General features: G+C 34.5%; 1 protein-coding gene across 1 annotated transcript; it reads right to left on the minus strand.

The window, feature by feature from the left end:
• Positions 1-9,150: 9,150 nt before the first annotated feature.
• Positions 9,151-12,019, minus strand: LOC113075937 (uncharacterized protein C1orf115 homolog). Its single transcript, XM_026248587.1, is given in 3 exon segments — positions 9,151-10,854; positions 11,587-11,613; positions 11,616-12,019. Coding segments are annotated over 3 exon segments (417 nt in total). The 5' UTR covers positions 11,868-12,019; the 3' UTR covers positions 9,151-10,716.
• Between the last annotated feature and the right edge of the window lie 8,178 nt (positions 12,020-20,197).

Consider the following 20,197-nt stretch of genomic DNA (forward strand, 5'->3'; position numbering starts at 1 on the left):
ACTTAAATTACTTTTACTGAGAGGGTGGTTGTGTTGAGAGAGTGGGCTGTGTGTCACACTGCTTTTGAATATCTCCACCTGTGGGACAAGTTAACGTGGGTTTATTTTGTCACAATCACACCTCAGATCTCAGCTGTCCCCAATCTGCAATTACTGTCGCTTTGAACATGAGGGAATCCCTCTTGCTCTGAGATCAAAGCAAAGGAACATCAAGCTGCAAGGCAAATTAGACAGAGAAACCCTCTGTTTACTTCATATAGTCAGGTCTTTTAAAACAATTTTTATTTCATTGGCAAAAATTAGAAGTTTACGCATTTTACATATATTGAAAATTTGGATCAGACAGTATTACAAAGGATTGAGGTGTTTTTTAATGTAATGTCTAGTGTTTTGCAGCTGTTATTATTTACTTTCTGTTATTTTACTATTTTGAGTTTTTGACTAAAACTCAATGCACTATTCATAATTAACCATGAATCATGAGAAAATCGCTTATAAAATGTGAATGCTAAAATGCCCACCCTCAAAACTACTACTAACCTACTGAAATACAATCAAATATTTTAATGTCGAATATGGCACGTTATATTTCTGTGGCCTCTTAAAAAGAAATTAATTCATAAAGCCTTACAGTATTGTTCAAAATAATAGCAGTACAATGTGACTAACCAGAATAATCAAGGTTTTTTGTATATTTTTTTATTGCTACGTGGCAAACAAGTTACCAGTAGGTTCAGTAGATTCTCAGAAAACAAATGAGACCCAGCATTCATGATATGCACGCTCTTAAGGCTGTGCAATTGGGCAATTAGTTGAATTAGTTGAAAGGGGTGTGTTCAAAAAAATAGCAGTGTGGCATTCAATCACTGAGGTCATCAATTTTGTGAAGAAACAGGTGTGAATCAGGTGGCCCCTATTTAAGGATGAAGCCAACACTTGTTGAACATGCATTTGAAAGCTGAGGAAAATGGGCCGTTCAAGACATTGTTCAGAAGAACAGCGTACTTTGATTAAAAAGTTGATTAGAGAGGGGAAAACCTATAAAGAGGTGCAAAAAATGATAGGCTGTTCAGCTAAAATGATCTCCAATGCCTTAAAATGGAGAGCAAAACCAGAGAGACGTGGAAGAAAATGGAAGACAACCATCAAAATGGATAGAAGAATAACCAGAATGGCAAAGGCTCAGCCAATGATCACCTCCAGGATGATCAAAGACAGTCTGGAGTTACCTGTAAGTACTGTGACAGTTAGAAGACGTCTCTGTGAAGCTAATCTATTTTCAAGAATCCCCCGCAAAGTCCCTCTGTTAAAAAAAAGGCATATGCAGAAGAGGTTACAATTTGCCAAAGAACACATCAACTGGCCTAAAGAGAAATGGAGGAACATTTTGTGGACTGATGAGAGTAAAATTGTTCTTTTTGGGTCCAAGGGCCACAGGCAGTTTGTGAGACGACCCCCAAACTCTGAATTCAAGCCACAGTACACAGTGAAGACAGTGAAGCATGGAGGTGCAAGCATCATGATATGGGCATGTTTCTCCTACTATGGTGTTGGGCCTATTTATCGCATACCAGGGATCATGGATCAGTTTGCATATGTTAAAATACTTGAAGAGGTCATGTTGCCCTATGCTGAAGAGGACATGCCCTTGAAATGGTTGTTTCAACAAGTCAATGACCCAAAACACACTAGTAAACGGGCAAAGTCTTGGTTCCAAACCAACAAAATTAATGTTATGGAGTGGCCAGCCCAATCTCCAGACCTTAATCCAATTGAGAACTTGTGGGGTGATATCAAAAATGCTGTTTCTGAAGCAAAACCAAGAAATGTGAATGAATTGTGGAATGTTGTTAAAGAATCATGGAGTGGAATAACAGCTGAGAGGTGCCACAAGTTGGTTGACTCCATGCCACACAGATGTCAAGCAGTTTTAAAAAACTGTGGTCATACAACTAAATATTAGTTTAGTGATTCACAGGATTGCTAAATCCCAGAAAAAAAAAATGTTTGTACAAAATAGTTTTGAGTTTGTACAGTCAAAGGTAGACACTGCTATTTTTTTGAACACACCCCTTTCAACTAATTGCCCAATTGCACAGCCTTAAGAGCGTGCATATCATGAATGCTGGGTCTTGTTTGTTTTCTGACAATCTACTGAACCTACTGGTAACTTGTTTGCCACGTAGCAATAAAAAATATACTAAAAACCTTGATTATTCTGGTTAGTCACATTGTACTGCTATTATTTTAAACAATACTGTGTGTAAATGTACTAATAGTAGCTAATTATAATATGTTTCATAGGGATTCCTGTACACAATGTAACTAATGTAGCTGGCACTAGATCCTTGACTAACCCTTTCCCAGGCTCATCGTTTCACGTTATGAAATCTTACAAAAAAATATAAATTCATATTTGGTGTTTTATAATTTCCTGAATGTTCATTGAAAATTTTTTTTATACCATATCTGACTTACAAATAAATAAAGATTTGTAAGATACATTAATTTAGGGAGGTTCTCGTCATTCTTGAGTCTCTCTGAACCTCTGAGCCGTGAAAAAGAAGCTGAAGAAAAATATAAGACATTCTGTGTATTTCACATTCAAAGCAACCCAAAGGAAAGAAGTTATTGCTCAGAGGATGCTCTTTCAAAGCTGGGATTCTTACTGAAGTGTAAACAGTAGTTAAATTTCAATTAATTGCTAACTTCTCAGATGCTCCTCTTTCAAACTCGGTGCATGTATAACATCTATTAACTGCATGTTTCTTATCATGGCAAATAAGAGAATTAACCAAGATTAAACAAAGCTCATTAAGATTTTCCTCTGGGTAAAACATTAGCAAATCAGCCAGAAAATGTTTAGAAAGAACTTGAGTAAATATAAACCAATGGTTTATTTCTCAAACTGAGGTTATTGTATTGCCATGTTGTCTGTATGAAATCATGTTGTTATGCTCTGGCATGTGTTTATTGGTTTTGGCAAGCTATCGTTTGTTGTTCTGTATCCTAATATAACCTCTGTGAACAAAATTGCACAATTCAGGATTCCACATGGTCACCCAGGCCTGATGACTCCTTTTTGGGGAGTGTGTCTGTAGTTTATAAGACAGGCACACTTTTTGGCTGCTATAGCAGGTGTAACTTACTGCCCCATATCATCACTTAGCAGCTGCTCAGACGTCGGGCAAAAACAAAGCCTGACTTTTGACTGTGTAGTGTGTGTAATATTATATATTTGTATTTATTTAACCCTCTCAAGTCTTCTCTTCAGCTTTAACAGCCCAGTGCTACATATTTATCTAAGCAGTTGAGCGTGTAGTGTGCTGGCACTTAACACACACTTGCAACTGCTCTTGTCTTGATTATGAAATAATGTACTGTGCTATTTTGTTTTTGTCTTCTTTATTATCTATGCCTTCACAACTGAAAATGCCAATGAAGATTACTGGCAGGGTGTGAATACTACACTACTGTTTTAAATAAGAATTATTATTTGTATTTTTTTAATAAATACATTTATTCAGCAAGGTTGCATTAAACTGATCAAAAGTGGCAAATAAATGCTGTTATTCTGGACGTATTAACATATTAAATCAGCTTAAATCATATTAGATCACGTGACACTAAAGACTGCTGAATGTAATGACTGCTGAAAATTCATAGGAATAAATTACATTTTAATATATTAGAACAGAAAAGTTACTTTTAAATTGTAATATATATATATATATATATATATATATATATATATATATATATATATATATATATTACAATTTAAAAGTAACTTTTAATCACAGTATTACATATATTACATTACACTATTACATTACTATAAATAAATGCTTGGTGAGCTGAACAGACTTGTTTAAAAACAATTGTTAAAAGGAAAAAAGGCTTCAGTTTAGATTTTAACACACACACACACACACACACAAACACACACACACAATAACTATGATTTGCAAATATACTAATACCAAGTTATCAGAGCTTCCACATTAATTTGATAATTTACTGTACACTGAAAAAAATGGTGAAAAAGCTGTCATTGGGATTGAACCATTTCAAAAATTGCTATTATTTACCATTTATATATAATGTACACTTTAGATATTAGTATGTACCTTTAAGATACCAATATGCACCCTTTAGGGGTAAATAAGGTACAAAGATGTACGTTTTTTAAGGGGACAGTAACAACTTATGTACCTTGTTTTTTTTTAGAGTGAATGTCTCTCATTACCTTTATCTTTAGGAATATGAGGAGAAACATTTAAGTCAGTTTTAATCATGTTTGAGCAACAAAATGTTCCTGTGGGACAAGGAGATGTGGATTTTTGGCCAACATGAGTTTGTGGATAAGCTAATCAAGCTGACAACCCACAATTTCATCAATTAAAAGACTCCTACATGGACTTCCTTTAATTGCAAAACTGCTAATGCATTGTCAACAGATATTTCTAGATAGGGGGAAAAAAACCCAGGAAGAATACATTTCTAATCATACAGGCAAAGTTGTTCTGATGATACTTATTACACTGTCTAACAATTCTTCAGCTAGACCCAGATGCACGTTTTTTGGCCTAAACTGAGTATTGAATCATTATCAGATCCCAGTTATCTACACATTAAGCAATAATTCACACATGTATGCTGGCATACCTCACAGTTCACTGAGCATAATCTAACATTCCTGAATTCATACGTAGTCTATGTAATTGACGTTTATAAGCTGCAAAGGATCTAAGCTGCATGATCTACTGTATGAACAAAAAGTGCTGTATACATACCATACAAATGTTTGTGTTCAGTACTTTTTTATGTTTAACTTTTATTCAGCAAAGATGTATTCAATTCATCAAAAGTGATAGTAAAAATATGTTTCTTTTCATCAGAGAATCCTGAACAAAATGTATCAGGTTTCTACAACAATAGTAAACAGCTCAACTGTTTTCAACGCTGATAATAATAAATAGAAACGGCTGCTGAAAATTCAGCTTGATCATCACAGGAATAAATAACATTTTATAATAAATTAAAACAGAAAACAGTTATTTTAAATTGTCACAGTATTACCGTTTTAATGTTTGGATCAAATAAATGCAGTCTTGACTATTTAAAAAAATACAAATCTTAACTTTGAACTGCTTGGTAGCATACTTCCTAATTATGCTACTAAATGATGGAACAAGAATGAAACGTTTCTCTTTTTCTAACTCCATATCTTCTTAAACATTTCAAACTTTGTATTATAATCATACCATTAAAAATGTCTCATAGTCAAGAGCCCAAATGCCGAGGTTAAATTGGGCTGGGTTAAATAGCAGCGCTCTTGATTGGTGGTCGGATAGTTAAATGTCAGTTGTAGAGAGTGATGTATCAGAGGGCTGGAGATAGTGTAGGCGTAGTTTGATTAATAAGGTGCCTGAAGCAGTGACTCAGCCAGCCGGAGCAGAGACCTCCGTGATAGGAGCCCCTGCACCATCCACCCATGATCAATGAACCAGGTCAAGAGATTTCCATTTATACACAGCATTAAATTGAAAACAGATTTTTAAGTCCTGGGCTCTCTGTTAATATGGTAATCTTCAATGTGAATGAATTGTGATTAATCTAACACAAACACACAATATCTTTTGTAGCTGCACAACATCTGAATTGTTACCAAACCAGAAATATATGTTTAAACTCAAGGTATTCTGGATATTATTAAGCTCTGTGGTTTAAATGCACACTCAATTAAAGACAACCCAACTAGGTAGAATAACATACTTTGGATAAAAGGATCATCTAAAATAATAAATAGCAATCTAATTTGCTTTATGTAAAACTGAAGCAGTAAGAGAAATGAAAGATTTATTGTTTTACATCTGCTTTTAGTTTGATATTGGTTTGATTGGCCCTTTTGATGAGGAAAAAAAAGATAAGGCATTATTTTAATGTATTGAATGAGTTTATGAATGAGAGAAGTAAGAGCAGAGCACAGTTGCAGAAAGTCTTTATGCATCGTATCAGATCATATAATATCATATCATATTATTAGATATTTTACTTTATCCGCAAGTAACTGGAAGGTGTTTATTACAAAAAAATAATTTACATTTAAATCTTTTTACAGTCTTTATATAATAATATTATATATTTTTTGTTTCATAGATTTAATAAGGCAAAGAAATAACAGTTTTTCTGAACATTAATTATTAAAATCTTCCATTTTGAATTATTAAAATATTCAGTTTTGCCAGTTATATCCTGTTGTCCAAATCAGGCTGCTTAAGACTTTTCTGTAGCAATAAGTTGGAACATGCAGTATTTCAAATTTCTATCTGAGGCTACCTAGGCCTTCTGTGCATCTTCTACCAGGCTGCTGATCCATTTTTCTCTTCATAGGTCAGATGTTATTATTGGAATGGAGTCAGTCTGTCTTTGTTTGATTGTGACTTTATGAAACACAATCTGTCAATGTCTTCAAGTGGCGGAAAGATTTCTGAATTTTTATTTGCACCTAGTATATTTATTGACAAAGGCAGAATATGTAGATGATGAAGTCACTGCATCCTTTTGTTGTCTTCCAGTAAATGCATGACGAATGTTAACCCACGTAAGTCCAGGCTGACCAGTAGAAGGGTAAACTGTGGAAAGACCGAATGGCAGATTTTAATAATTGCATCCTTCTGCTTCTAATAATTTCTCAGCTGTCTTTTAATTAATTAATTTATTTTTTATCAGATAGCATGCTCATCATTGACCACAGGACTTTTGGTTTTATCCCTGATAAAAACTTAAATTTATTAAATGATACAAACTGACAGTAACTGAAAATTAATATAGTGGGCTAGAAGTAAATACCACATTTATCTGACAACATCAGTGCATCATGTCTTTTAATTGGATTCAGCTTTCTAAACTCAGCTTTTGGGAGGTCTAATAAATAATGGAAAGACAACAGAAAGCTGTGTGTAATACTTTTAAACTTTTAAAACTTTTTTTCTTTGATGTTGACTTGATTTAGTTTGACAATTAATGTTAATGGGAACCTGATAAGATCAAAGTGAAAAATATTATTATAATCAGAATATAATTGATTATAACAAATCTGCCTTCGTCAGTAAGTTGCTTTAGGGAACAAAAACAGATTTGTTCAAATGTTTTTGTAGTGTTTTTTTTAACTATATTTTTTTTACTAAATTATCAAGTGTGTAAAATTAAGTTCAGCTTAACAAAAATTACAATCATAAAAATTTAGTATGTAATGTAAAAGGACATAAATAATATAACACTAAACAAATAATTAAAAAATCTTATGACATTAAGGTTATGTGATTAAAAGTTTGCATTTAATATTAAGTTCAAATTACTGCTGATATATTCTTGGTGGCAAGATGTTGCCTCCCAGATGAATATGAGTATAGAAGATGAAAAGAGTTCAATATAATGTCTGTTAATGTCAAATCTTTGTGCTTCTTTGTTATGACTTTTTCAGATTATTAAGTGATGACTGCATTATTATTAGGTCTGTAGATAAAAATATAAAATGTAAATTTCTTTGCTTCATGTACTGCAGTATGACCTGGTGTCTCCTGACAAGAGCATTTTCTTATCTCGTAACTAAGTGATCACAGCCCACCTATTAAGTCAAGTTCTACCATAGCACCTGTAAGGAGGAGAGTGCTAGCTGAATACATCCATGAACCTTTAATCTCCTTTGGCCCATAGATCACATTTCAGCCATGCATCCCTGTCCAACGCCCTCTGATAAAAAAAAGAAGAAGAAAGTCTTAAACATCCTTATCTTTGTAACAGCTGCTCCCCTCCTTTCTGATGGCCATCTTGTTGGCTGACTTTTACCACCCCTCCCTTTGTTAAACAACAGTGGTGTAGATATTGAATTCACTTTACAAATGACTAGAACTTATCTGGTGGCTTTCCATGCGTAGACTTACATTAGAGCACTATGCGGTATGTTGCAGTGAATATAGTTAATATACACTGACTTTGTCACGCTCATTCCACTCCATCAATGCGCCTGTTGGCTACAGTATGTGTGTTGACCTGAAACATGAACGTAAAGAGGTGTGTTATGTAAGTGCTGAATCTGAGGTAATGATGAAATGACTGGAAATGAACCTGTGGGGAAATCCATGGCATGGTGATGAGGATTAACTAATGAATTAATAAAATAGGAACAACCCAGAAAACATCAAACAAAACAGGGAGAGAATTGTGTGTGGGAAAGTTACAAATAACTGCATTTGGTTCTCTGCATCCTTATCTTGATTGTGTATCTGGATTTTTAGCTCAACCTTGCTGCACAGAGCCCTCTTGATAAAATAAAATAGGATAAAATAAAATACACATTATTATTATTATTATTATTATTAATGATTAACTTTAAATTAGGTTTTTTATCATCAGTACATTTAAATAATGTATTTTTTATTCATTCATTAATGTATTATAATATACATTAGACATTTATTTATATCATGCAAGTGCACATTATTTTCCATATAGTCATTTGTTTTGTCCTACACAATGCTGACATCTATTGGTGAACAAATTAAAGTTAATTTCAAACTTGAAATTGTTTTAGCATTGAGCAAGCATTTCAAGTCTTTATTTATTCTTTTAATTCATTTGCACTAGGCTGAATACATTAATTTACACATTTAATGATACTTTTTGTTCATTTCAATGTCTAAATCTTGTTAAATAAAACAATTTGTTCATAGGTATGATTACAAAACAAGTGTAAACTATGTAAAGCAGTACCTCATCCAATTAATAATTTGTCTTTCAATTTAATTTACCATTGTTTGATGTTCTTAACTGAAAATATCTTGTACTGGAACATCTTAAAATATGCCAGTGCCATTGTCGTGTCTCAAGATGCACACCAGTAAGTTACCGGTATTTAAATATCCTGATTTAGCCTAGTCCTGGCTTAAGCTAAGCCCTGTCTGTGAAACACTGTCTCTATGTTCAAACATGGAAGTTATACAAGAATGAATCAATTTCGTTGTTCACATCAGGAATGTACATACATTTAAATTACTTTATGCACTAAAATGTACACGTATGCCACCTCACAGCAGAACTCCAGATCATCTGTATGTCATGGGTTAACTGAAAACTGAACTGAGGAGGATCACTTTATCGACAGGTACACGGCACTATTAAATGTTCAACCCGAAGTCAGATGCCACTATATAGACTGTAACTTTAATGTTTGATCTTCAAAGAAAAGTTGTCAATGACAAGCCTGACATCACCCACATCACCACCCATTTTTTACAGTAAACCAGGTATGTGTAAGTGCATTCATCTCTTGTTGAATTTGCCATAATTACAAGATTCCAACTTGGAAAAAGAATTCAAGTCCTTGTAGAACTCATAATTACCATCTGTAATCTTGGAATTTTCGGTGAGTTTCTACTTGTATCACGTGACTGTACCTGACTGCTGCAGATTAATTTAGGCGTCGATAGTGTTGCCATAGAAACGCACAGTTACTGGTCCAAGGACATGAACAGCAGCTTGAAGTAGAACATAGTGTGAACACAGCATATGATCTTGAGTATTTGACAACAGCATGGCTTGATACAGTAATGTCTTCATCAATCTGTTTCTTCCTCTGTTTGGATGCAGCTAACAAGACAGACTTCAGTAAGAATTCTCAGTGTTGATCAAGCAAGTCCACATCTAACCCATCTAGAGTGGGAATCATTGGAAGAACACTTTGTAATGGATGATCCGATCGATCTCAGGCCTCAGACAAATTTGTGTCAATCAGCAGGTAATGCTCAACCTCGGAAAAGGTGAGTTAGCACCTAAAATTCAGTAGTTTTGATGCCTGAGATAAACTGTTTTATGTTAGTTTGTTACACTAGTTCATGTTTTATGGGGAAATGTTTTCAGATAAAAATTCATTCATCGTTATGTTGCGTTTTTAAATTAAATTTGGAATGTAATTAAAATAAAACAGAAAATTGCATGAATGTTCCTTTATTTGTTTGCTTTTTTCTTAATTTTCTAGTTTAAAAAATTGGAAAAATAAATAAATAAACTGATATAGATTTAACTTGGAAATAACACTGAAAATGTTTTCATTCATCCAATTAAAAATGTTTTGGGTAACAATAAAAGTAAAAAATAATATTTTCTATGTCTATAAAAACTATACAAATTATTTTCTTAAATGAGAACTTTGTTTTGTTTAAATCTATATCTTATATTGTTTAGGGCAAGTTATTTATTTTGCATTGGTTCAAGTTATAAAATATAGATGTGAATCATTACCCTCATTTTTTTTTTTTATTTGGATGAATGAAACTATTTTTTCAGTGTAGAATAGTGCGAACTGTGCTTCTTAATCACATTTACAGTGTGCACATAAAATGTATTTCTAACATTCAAAAGAGTAATTAAATTTTTAGAAACAATATAGCTTCTGGTAATGTACTTTCATAACACGCTTCGTTCTGCCTGTTCAACATCCCTATTCACTCCCTACATCTGTCTTCTCATGGAGAACACTCCACGTTTAGTCTCCTCCATGTATTTCTCTCTCGACAACAGTGTCACATAAATAAAAATACGCCTGTTGCACACTATTGATATTAAAGTTCCTGTAGTGGCTGTAGTAAAAATAGAGCTCCAACATTAATCACTGTACTCCTCTGATGTAACCGGCTCATCTTGAGTCACATGTCAGACTTGAGCTCTGGCTCTGTGGATGTCTGGCACTATTGTGGCAGTGGCACCCAGCGGCATAGAATAGGCTGTGCTTAAATTCTGCAGTCCAACCACCAGACACTCCCAGCTGTAACGGAGAGCTTTCCCCATATTCTGGAAAAAAACAAAGATGAATGAATATTAGGTAACACTTTATTTATGGTCCACTTTAGACATTCTCAGTAACTTTGCACTACATGCAAACTACCAATCATTTGAGTGTTAGTAGATGGTCTGCTTATATCTACTAAAACTCTGAGTTCGCTGACATGTAGTTGCAAAGTTACTCAGTAGAATGTCTGAAGTGGACTATCAAGTGTAACTGAAAAAGACTATCAACATAATACAGTTGTATTAACAATATGCAGAGTCCCCCATGATGAAGCAGCTTGTTTTTAAAGGTTATTATTATTAAAGAGAACCTATGGTTAAAATAGTTTATTTTAATAGATTAAAAATGTCCGTGGTAAAGTAATAACGTTCATGATCTTGAATAAGAACAGTAAATAAAATAAAAACTAGTTGTTGAGAAAACAATTAAATAGTTTAAAATAGCGAATATATAATAAAATAAAATAAGAATTAATTGGTCTGTTTACGTTACATATTTTAGAATTTTAATTAAACATCATAGGCTACCCAAAACCAGCTGTGAAATTCTATAGAAAAATACATTTATCAAATAATTTGTTGTTGATTTACAAATCCACTATAATGTTTCTGTCAGAGCTGTTTATATTAAATAATTGTTTCTGCGTTACTCAGACAGCATGTGTCAGCTAATATATTTACCGTGTAAATAATCAGGATCAGACAAACAAGAAACTTTCAAAGTTAATCACGTACTTTTCTTAATTTTTTATATTTGTCGTGTGTTTTTTCTTTATATGGTCATCTCGTGGTGGGTCAGTATCGTCCTCAACCAGCGGTTGGTATTTCTCAGGTAGAAAAGCGATGTGCGCTTGTTTGGCGGACTTCTTTTTCTCGTTCACCCGCTTCGATGAGTCCAGCATATGCGGCTCGTCCTGAACATTGATTTCTTCCTCAGTTGCTTGATCGTCGTCAGTGTGAACTGTTTTAGATTTGTTCTTCTTTTCCTGCTTGAATTCGACGCGTTTTCGATACATCTTATTTGCATTAAAGTACGCTGTCCATTGGAATCATCTGAATGTGTCAGGTGCGAAGTTCACGAAACGAAACTTCGACCGGAATAGTTAGGCGCATGCGCAGGTAGGTGCGGGGCACTGCGGGCTAATTACTTTGACAGAATCGCTAGATATGCAGCCATTATTACAAACCTGATGTTATCTGTTTAGACTGGTTTTAGTAGCCTATCACTTTTCTTTTTGAAACTGGTATTCACTAAGTGTTATGCTATAATGCTACTGTCTTATTCCATTACATATAGCTACATATCTGATGACTTCAACTGAAGAACTTGGACAAAGTTCAGCTTGAGTTGTAAATTTTAGTGTGTGAGAGGCATGGAGTTTATTTTTTGGTTAGATTATTTAATTGTAGGTTTTGATGTGAAATACATCTTGTTGTATTTTAAATACATCTTGTTGCATTTTACATCTTGTTGCATTTATATATATATATATATATATATATATATATATATATATATATATATATATATATATATATATATATATATATATATATATACTTTTGTTTTAATACAAACATCAGTGGTAAAAAACATCAAATATTTTTATGCAAACTACATTTTATTTGCAAGTGCACAAATACCAAATACATTATATGCATTGTGACATAAAAAGTTGCTATTTGTTTTGTTTTATATAAAATACTTTGTTTTGATTTGATTTGTAGTTTTAAAGTGGTAACTTTGTACCTCACTGTCACAGTGATTGTGAATATACACAACAGTCTTAAATAAAAAACTATATGAAAGTTACTTTAGGTGTTTAACATATCAGCTTGGACTCCTATATACTCCACTCTGCCTTAATTGATGTATTGATTAGATCTGTCAATCAGGTTTTATGGCATGTGTTTATTATTTTATTTTATTTTTATTTATTATTATTGTGTTATCCCTGTGTTAAAGGATTTACCTTTAAATTAAGTTAAATGAAGTTGATAAACATTTTTCAAATATGGAAGAATACCATAGCTAGTGTCAGGCAAGTATTTATGATGTCCTTGAACAGAAAGTCACTAAGACTGATGTAAAACTTTGTCAGATTGTTTCAAAAGGTTTAGAGGTAAGTGCATAAAATCATGTTTGAGATTCATCTAAATTACATGTCTTTTGCCATTTTTATTGACATTTTTGAATGGCATTGTTGAAAATTAACATTTCATAATTTGACCCTTTGTCCATAGGCAGTGAATATTTGGCTGGGTAAATTAGCAGCAGGCAGTATACATTTGTGAACCTAGAGAGGAGCAAAAGAAGCACACCAGTGCTCACTATGCCATCTTTGCCAGACAAATTAGATCTTAAATCGTGAGTGATATTCTAAGAACTTTTTGTTATAAAAAAAAAAAAAACCTCATTAGATACAGGGAAGACTAGGTCTAGGTGTCACATGAGAACTTTGTCCCAGGGCATATGTAGATGATTACTGGGGCATGTTGTCACAAAAGACAAGCCATTTTAACATTTTATGTAATATAATGAGAATACAGTGATGTGTGTTCAAAGTTTAGACCGGGAATCTTTATTTATAAGTATATTATATACATTGATATTGACTATAAACTTTGCTCTCTTTTTATGTTCAGTGATGCTTTGATGAGGTACCAGTTCAACAAAGGCAGACTCTCCATTTCACTTCCTCTTCTCTGAGGAATGTCATCTGCTGAACTCAACATCGCTCCCACCCTCACGCTCACACACACTTAAAATTCCCCTCATAAGCCTGGATATTCCTGAGAACAATTTCAAGTTACTATCATTTACAATTCCCAGAGCTTTAGGCTTCTTCTTACCTATGTTAAATGTAACAGAAGTGTCTATCAAGATGAACAGCAATGTTTATGACTGGGAGGGCTCTATCTTAATAGGAAACAACACCGTTATGTTCCCAGTTACATTGCTAAGTACAAAATGATGGCCAGCTGCCCCATGATACCCCTGTCATACAAAATTGAAGGGATTCAAGTCAAAATCATATTAAGCTAATCTACAAAGATAATTCTCATAATGGCAATCATCTTTGTAGATTAATCTTAATCTTCAGTTTATTGGAATTCGTTTTACTTCACTAACATCAAAATATAGATTTTTCACGTAGGTACGGGCATGATCACTGGTACAGTTGATGATACTTTGAAGTACCTAGTGTCACGATCGTCAGCTGGAGTGCCCATGAACTTCAGTAGAAGGCACTCCGGACTCACTCAGGACCCATTTCCAACTCCATTTCCCAGAATCCCGTGTTTAGGGTTAATCACTACCAGGAGTTCCTCATTACCACTCCCCTATATAAACTGTGTTTGGACTCTCTAACAGGACGAAGTCTTGTTTAGTTTTGTTTGGCATTTCCAAGCATTTTCCCTGTGTTTGTTCCCTCCGTGTCTGATCTTGGATTGTTTATATCGACTTTTATTCTCTGCTGCCTGCCCCGACCTCTGCTTGTTACTGTTGCTGATTCTGGATATCCCTGACATCCCTGATGCTTTTTTCTCTGATCATTGCCTGTTTGACCATTCTCTTTATTAAACCACTGCATATGGATCCAAACGTCTCTGACTCTATGTTTCACCTTGTAAATGGATCTATCAGTCATTGTTTACTTGATGCCAGCCTGAGTGTCTTCAAAACTATGAGTATGACTGATAAAATCAGTGTTAGGGCCAACTACAGGATTGAAGCATCTATTCCAGTTGGCCTGCACACCTCTGTGTATTATTTGGCTCAGTCAGCTTCCATGAGTGATGACATAATTAGAGATGGAAACTTTGATGGATTTATCAGGATGGAGTCCAGAGTGAAGTTTGACTCCTCAATCATCCAGTGTCAGAATGTTATCAAAGGGTCCTTTGTCAATGGTCAGTTGTCACTTTTGTAAAAAAAATGACATTCTGAAGCATATAGTAGAGTTAAAGCACAAGAAAGGCTTTCTGTGATGTCAGATGGTAGTATATGATGGCACTTGGAAAATAGCTGCGCTGTAAAGCTGAACTTGATGTTACGAGTGAAGAAGCCAGCCTGAAAGTTGAAACCCAGCATTTTTGTATACTTTAAGTCATTACTTTTAGTCAAGCTGCAGTTACCAACATTTATTTTGGTAGTTATTTTCTATGTGCACTCTTAAAAATAAAGGTGCTCTAAAAGGTTCTTCAAGCGATGCCATAGAAGAACTATTTTTGGTTCCACAAAAACACATTCAGTCAAAGGTTTTTTTTTAAAGAACCATCTCTGTCTTATCTTTTTATAATCTGAAGAATCTTCTTTCACCACACAGAACCTTTTGTGACAGGTTTTTTATGGAACCATTTAGTCAAAAAGCTTATTCTATGACATCGTGAAGCACCTTTATTTTTAAGAGTGTAGTCTTCAAAGAAAAATAGTCATTCACTCTTCTCTCTTTAGAGAATTTATTTACATTTTTTTTTTTCAAATACCATACGTTATTGTAGGTCCTCTATGCCTCACCTCTCTCAAACACTTATGTCACCAGAGGGTCTGGATATAATCTCATTTGACTTTACTGAATATGTGGAAGAACTATCTGAAAATCAATAGAGTTCACTTAAATGCACAAAAGCTTATTTTAACTTGATGTAACTTCTTGGGCCCTATTTTAACGATCTGAAACGCAAGTGTCAAAGCGCGAAGCGCAAGTAACTTTGTGGGCGGGTCTCGGCGCTGTTGCTATTTTCCCGGCGGGATAAATGGCTCTTGCGCCCGGCGCAAATCTAAAATGGGTTGGTCTGAAGTAGCTTCATTATTCATAGGTGTGGTTTGGGCGTAACGTGAAATAAACCAATCAGAGCGTCATCCAACATTCCCTTTAAAAGCAGGTGCGCAAGTTCCATTATGGATTGCTATTATTATGGCGTATTTACCAGGCGCACGCCAGGAGCGGTTCACAGCCGAGGAGACTGATGTTCTTGTAAGAGCAGTGAAAGACAGAGAAGTTGTGTTGTATGGGGATGGGAGAATAATTAGCCTGAATAATTTGTGAGCTAGTTTTATGCCTATTTTTTTCACATCTTCGTGTCACACCACAATGATTTCCGTCATCTCATGTGTTAATATTTTTTTAGTGTAACAATTTATGATTTGCAAAAATAACTGTTGCATCTGTGTAGATTACATGAGCAAAGTGTATGCGCGTTGTGCACGCTATACATTATGGTCAAGCATGCGCCCTTAAAATAGCATAATGAACAACGCGCAACGCGCCACTGACTTTAGACTAGGTTTTTTCTGGTCAGTGGCGCAATTGTGTAATGGAACAGCAAAATAGCACCAGGGATCGTTTGCGCCGGAACACGCCTCCTTTTTTGCGCTGAACCGCCCAGGGAGCGCAAGTTCATTCACTAGTTTAGCGACGTGCTTCTGTGGAGGGAAAAGCGCGCTTTGCGCGGGTGCAAAATAGGAATGACACATGCGTCGGTGTACAAAGTCAATTGCGCTGGGTGCAAGATAGGGCCCCTTGACTGTTCCACTCAGTATCCCAGAAATTAAAATCTTTGAGGACGTGTAAGATGTCCAGTGTAGGATGTTGTGATGGTGTTTGCAGCTTTTGGCCAAAAGAGGGCGATGTCTCCGTGATAACAGCACGGCTGTGGATTTCACTTCTTGGATCACATAAGACAATAAATGGTTAACCACTCATGCCATTACACTCCACTCAGTGCATGGTTACACCAGTCTAATATAGTTGGTTACATTCCCACCATATACTGCCCCTGGTTACCTGGCGGGGAACAGTTCCCTCCTGCCGTTATTTCATATAACCTCATCAAAAGAGCCCCAAAACAAATGTTGCTAAGCAGAGAGACTACCACCTGTTTGGAATCTGGACCTGTGCTGTGTCCAAGTGCGCAATGCTTTTCCCACAGCAGTCTTTTCAGACAAGGTCAAAGGTCATCAGCACTAGAGTGGGGGTGTGAGGGATGGGATGTTGGGTACCTGAATGCAGTACATTATTTTGTTTTTTTCTAAACTGACAGGCACAAATCTTTAGACTCGCTTTAAACTAAGCATTGACTGAGTGTATCATGACATTTATACCCCAAATAATGTCTTATTGCTCATCATGCATCAACACCTGTATTGTTTCTAAGGAACTTCCTGTCAATATTTTGCCAACCACTTTGCAGTATGGCACTCGATGATGTGTTCCTGAAACATTCAAATATGATTTTTTTTCCATCTAAATCTTATGCAACAGATGGATAACTCTTTCTTTCACCCACCACTGATATTGAGAAGTGTGAAGTTTGATGACAAGGAACATTTGTATTAAAAGCATAAAATTGGTTTGGTGCATCAATATGTTGCGTTTCCATATAGAGTTCTTCAAGATGTGACTTTTTTTCGTTTTGTCTTGCCAAAAGTACTATCAACATTAGTGCCTCTGCCCAGAATAAATGGAATTAAAGCAGTAGCCTGCTACCATATTCATGATGAAGTGCTTTCTTCGGAAATACATTTTCCATTTCTCTTGGCTTTCGTTCATTCGCTTGTCAGAGGTTTAATGTAACACTCCAATGAGTATGGCAGTAATTATTCAGCCATGGACACTTGGCAAAACAACTTAGTTAATACTTCACAAGTAACTGAGTAGCGCAGAGTAGCTGTCTGCTGTTTTCTGAAGGATTTCCAAATGGAAGTGACGAGTAAATTGGTCGCTATCCATTTTTTTTCCCATACCTCTGGGGTTTTCCTATCCCAAGATTCACATATTATATTTCTGTCTGAAATTTGAAGAAGTATCAAAAAAATACACTGAAATACTGGCTGATGCTGTGAGTGAAAGGACGTTTGTTGGTAGCTTTTTCAAGGTCTCCTATTATTATGGACCCCCAGCATGTGAAGATGAAAAGGATATAGAGAATCTGCCTCCCAGTTGTGACCCCCAACATTTTTTTAGTGCGTGTGATCACCCAGACATAACATATTGCTTTTTCCTAACAGACAGTGTTCATGCATTGGGTTTATTAAAAGTTCAGTGAAGATTGCTTCTTTTGAATTGTGCACAAATTCGACTTTTAGCTAAATCACATTTAAGCAAGAATGAACTTGAATGATCACAACTTTGTAAAAGACATTGGTCAAAAATCAATAGCCACCTGCTATTTTTTATTGTTTTTTTTTTTTTTTACTGATGATTCACTCCTAAAGATAAATTTGTATTATTGCAACAGTACAAAACATCAAATTCTCATAATTAAAAAAAATAAAATACATACATTTGCAAGAAAACCAAAATGGTGTATGAAAATGTATCTTGAATTAAATTATTTATTTTCCTTATTGGCAAAGAGTTTTATCTTTTTTTAAAAACACTGCATATCTAACAAAATTATGTTTGACAATGGGGTAAGATATTAATCTTATTTCTTGATACATTCTCTGAAGTCTTACTATAATCCTTAAAATTCAATAAAATTTTACTCATGACAAATTTTTCTTGTTTTGAGATGTTTACAAAAAAATATTGGTAATTTGCAGTGAAAGTACACTTGTTGGTGTTGCACATTTAGCCAGAAGTCACAAAGTTAAAATCCTAAACCGAGCAGCTTCAGTAACACAAGCACAATCCTTAACAAGACATATTTTATAACAACATCCCCGATCTTCAAATATCCCTGTGCTGGTTTAGTGCCAGCTATAAATAATCTCATTTTAACAGAGGAAAAGGCTAACAAGTGAAAACAAAATCTCAATGATTTACAGGGAGTGCAAAAGGCAATAAAACATGCGCTGCTCTACTCCGCTCCACCCACTCCACCATCCAGACCTGCTGGAAACTGATAAAAATCATATTGCCATATGAGTTCAGGCTTCTTAGCTGTTTTGCTTTTCACTTGACCTTCTTACAGATCAAACGGTGACTGTCTCTCTTCTGGTCGCTGGCATTTGGGTATCATCAGATCCTCACACCAGCATCATATTAATAAGGTCATTCATTTTCAACAAAGTTCAGACTGATTGACTACAAACTAGAATGAAGATTTGCAAAAGATTGGAACCTGTCCACTGTCTTGTTTCAGCCGACCAGGTGGCTTAACCTCTTAAGACCCTTGTAGCCTCATTTTAGGACATTGTATTTTAGTGAATTTCTCTGAGACTGTACATTCCAGAGTCTGGATGTCCTGTAGAGCACATTCAGGGCTTTTCAGAGATACCAAATGACTGGATGTTTCACCATGACCATTCCCTCTCCTTGGTCATCAAAAATGTCTGAAAGTATAGTGACACTCTTATTAAAATATGATAACATTTTATAATTATCACTGAAATCTGTCTAATTTTTAAATTGTGTGTCATAAATCAACATATCAGGAAAATGTTATGGGGTTCAATATCAAAATATGACTTTCTGTTATGAAACGGGACGTTGATTTCATACATGTCTTCATGTAGGACACCGGGACTAAAAACATGTTTATTAAGCATTTTGGGAGACGTAACACATGAATAGGGTAAGAAATTATATTTCAACATTCTATGAAATATAACATATCATTAAGAAAATCGTGTCAATTATTAAAATATTATTTTTTCATTACATGTTGCCCCAAAAACACATTAATATGCAAATTAGATTTAGTTTATAGATAAATTGTGTATATAATGAAAAAAACACATTTATCACATTTTAAACACATTTTGCCAAAATAAAAATGGTATATTGAATCATTCTGTTATAACATAGTTTGAAAATCATCTTTAAATAAAAAAAATAAAAAGCATATGGTATAGCATAACTTATAAATTATATATATATATATATATATATATATATATATATATATATATATATATATATATATATATATTAAATTACATTATATTAAATGCTCTAAACAATATAAAGACGTGGAAAAACCTTTTTCTTTTTCCTAAAACATTTTTCTCAGGTCTTAAAAGGTTGAATGAAACTTCATGTGACACACTGGTCTTTTTTTTTCAAGCAATAAACACCAGTTAGAATTAGAGTTCTGGGAATTACTTTTATGCAGTTTCCTATTTGTACTTCTTTTTCTGGGTCCACCATAGGGTTGAAAATCCTCTCTTATAATCATCTTTGCTATGTCTGTTCATAAATCACAGGGATTTGAGTCTATAGGGGAAACTTTTAAAAAGAAAGTTTGAAAGATGAGCAGGTTTCAAATTTCCCATTTGTACCATTACTAATATATTCATCACATGCTCCCATTTACTCAAACTGTGCAGAACAAATTCCTCGTATGTGTGAACATAGCTGGCAATAAAGCTCATTCTGATTCTGATTCTGATTCT

The sequence above is a fragment of the Carassius auratus genome, unplaced genomic scaffold (assembly GCF_003368295.1).
Source record: "Carassius auratus strain Wakin unplaced genomic scaffold, ASM336829v1 scaf_tig00018063, whole genome shotgun sequence".
Classification (NCBI taxonomy): Eukaryota; Metazoa; Chordata; class Actinopteri; order Cypriniformes; family Cyprinidae; genus Carassius; species Carassius auratus.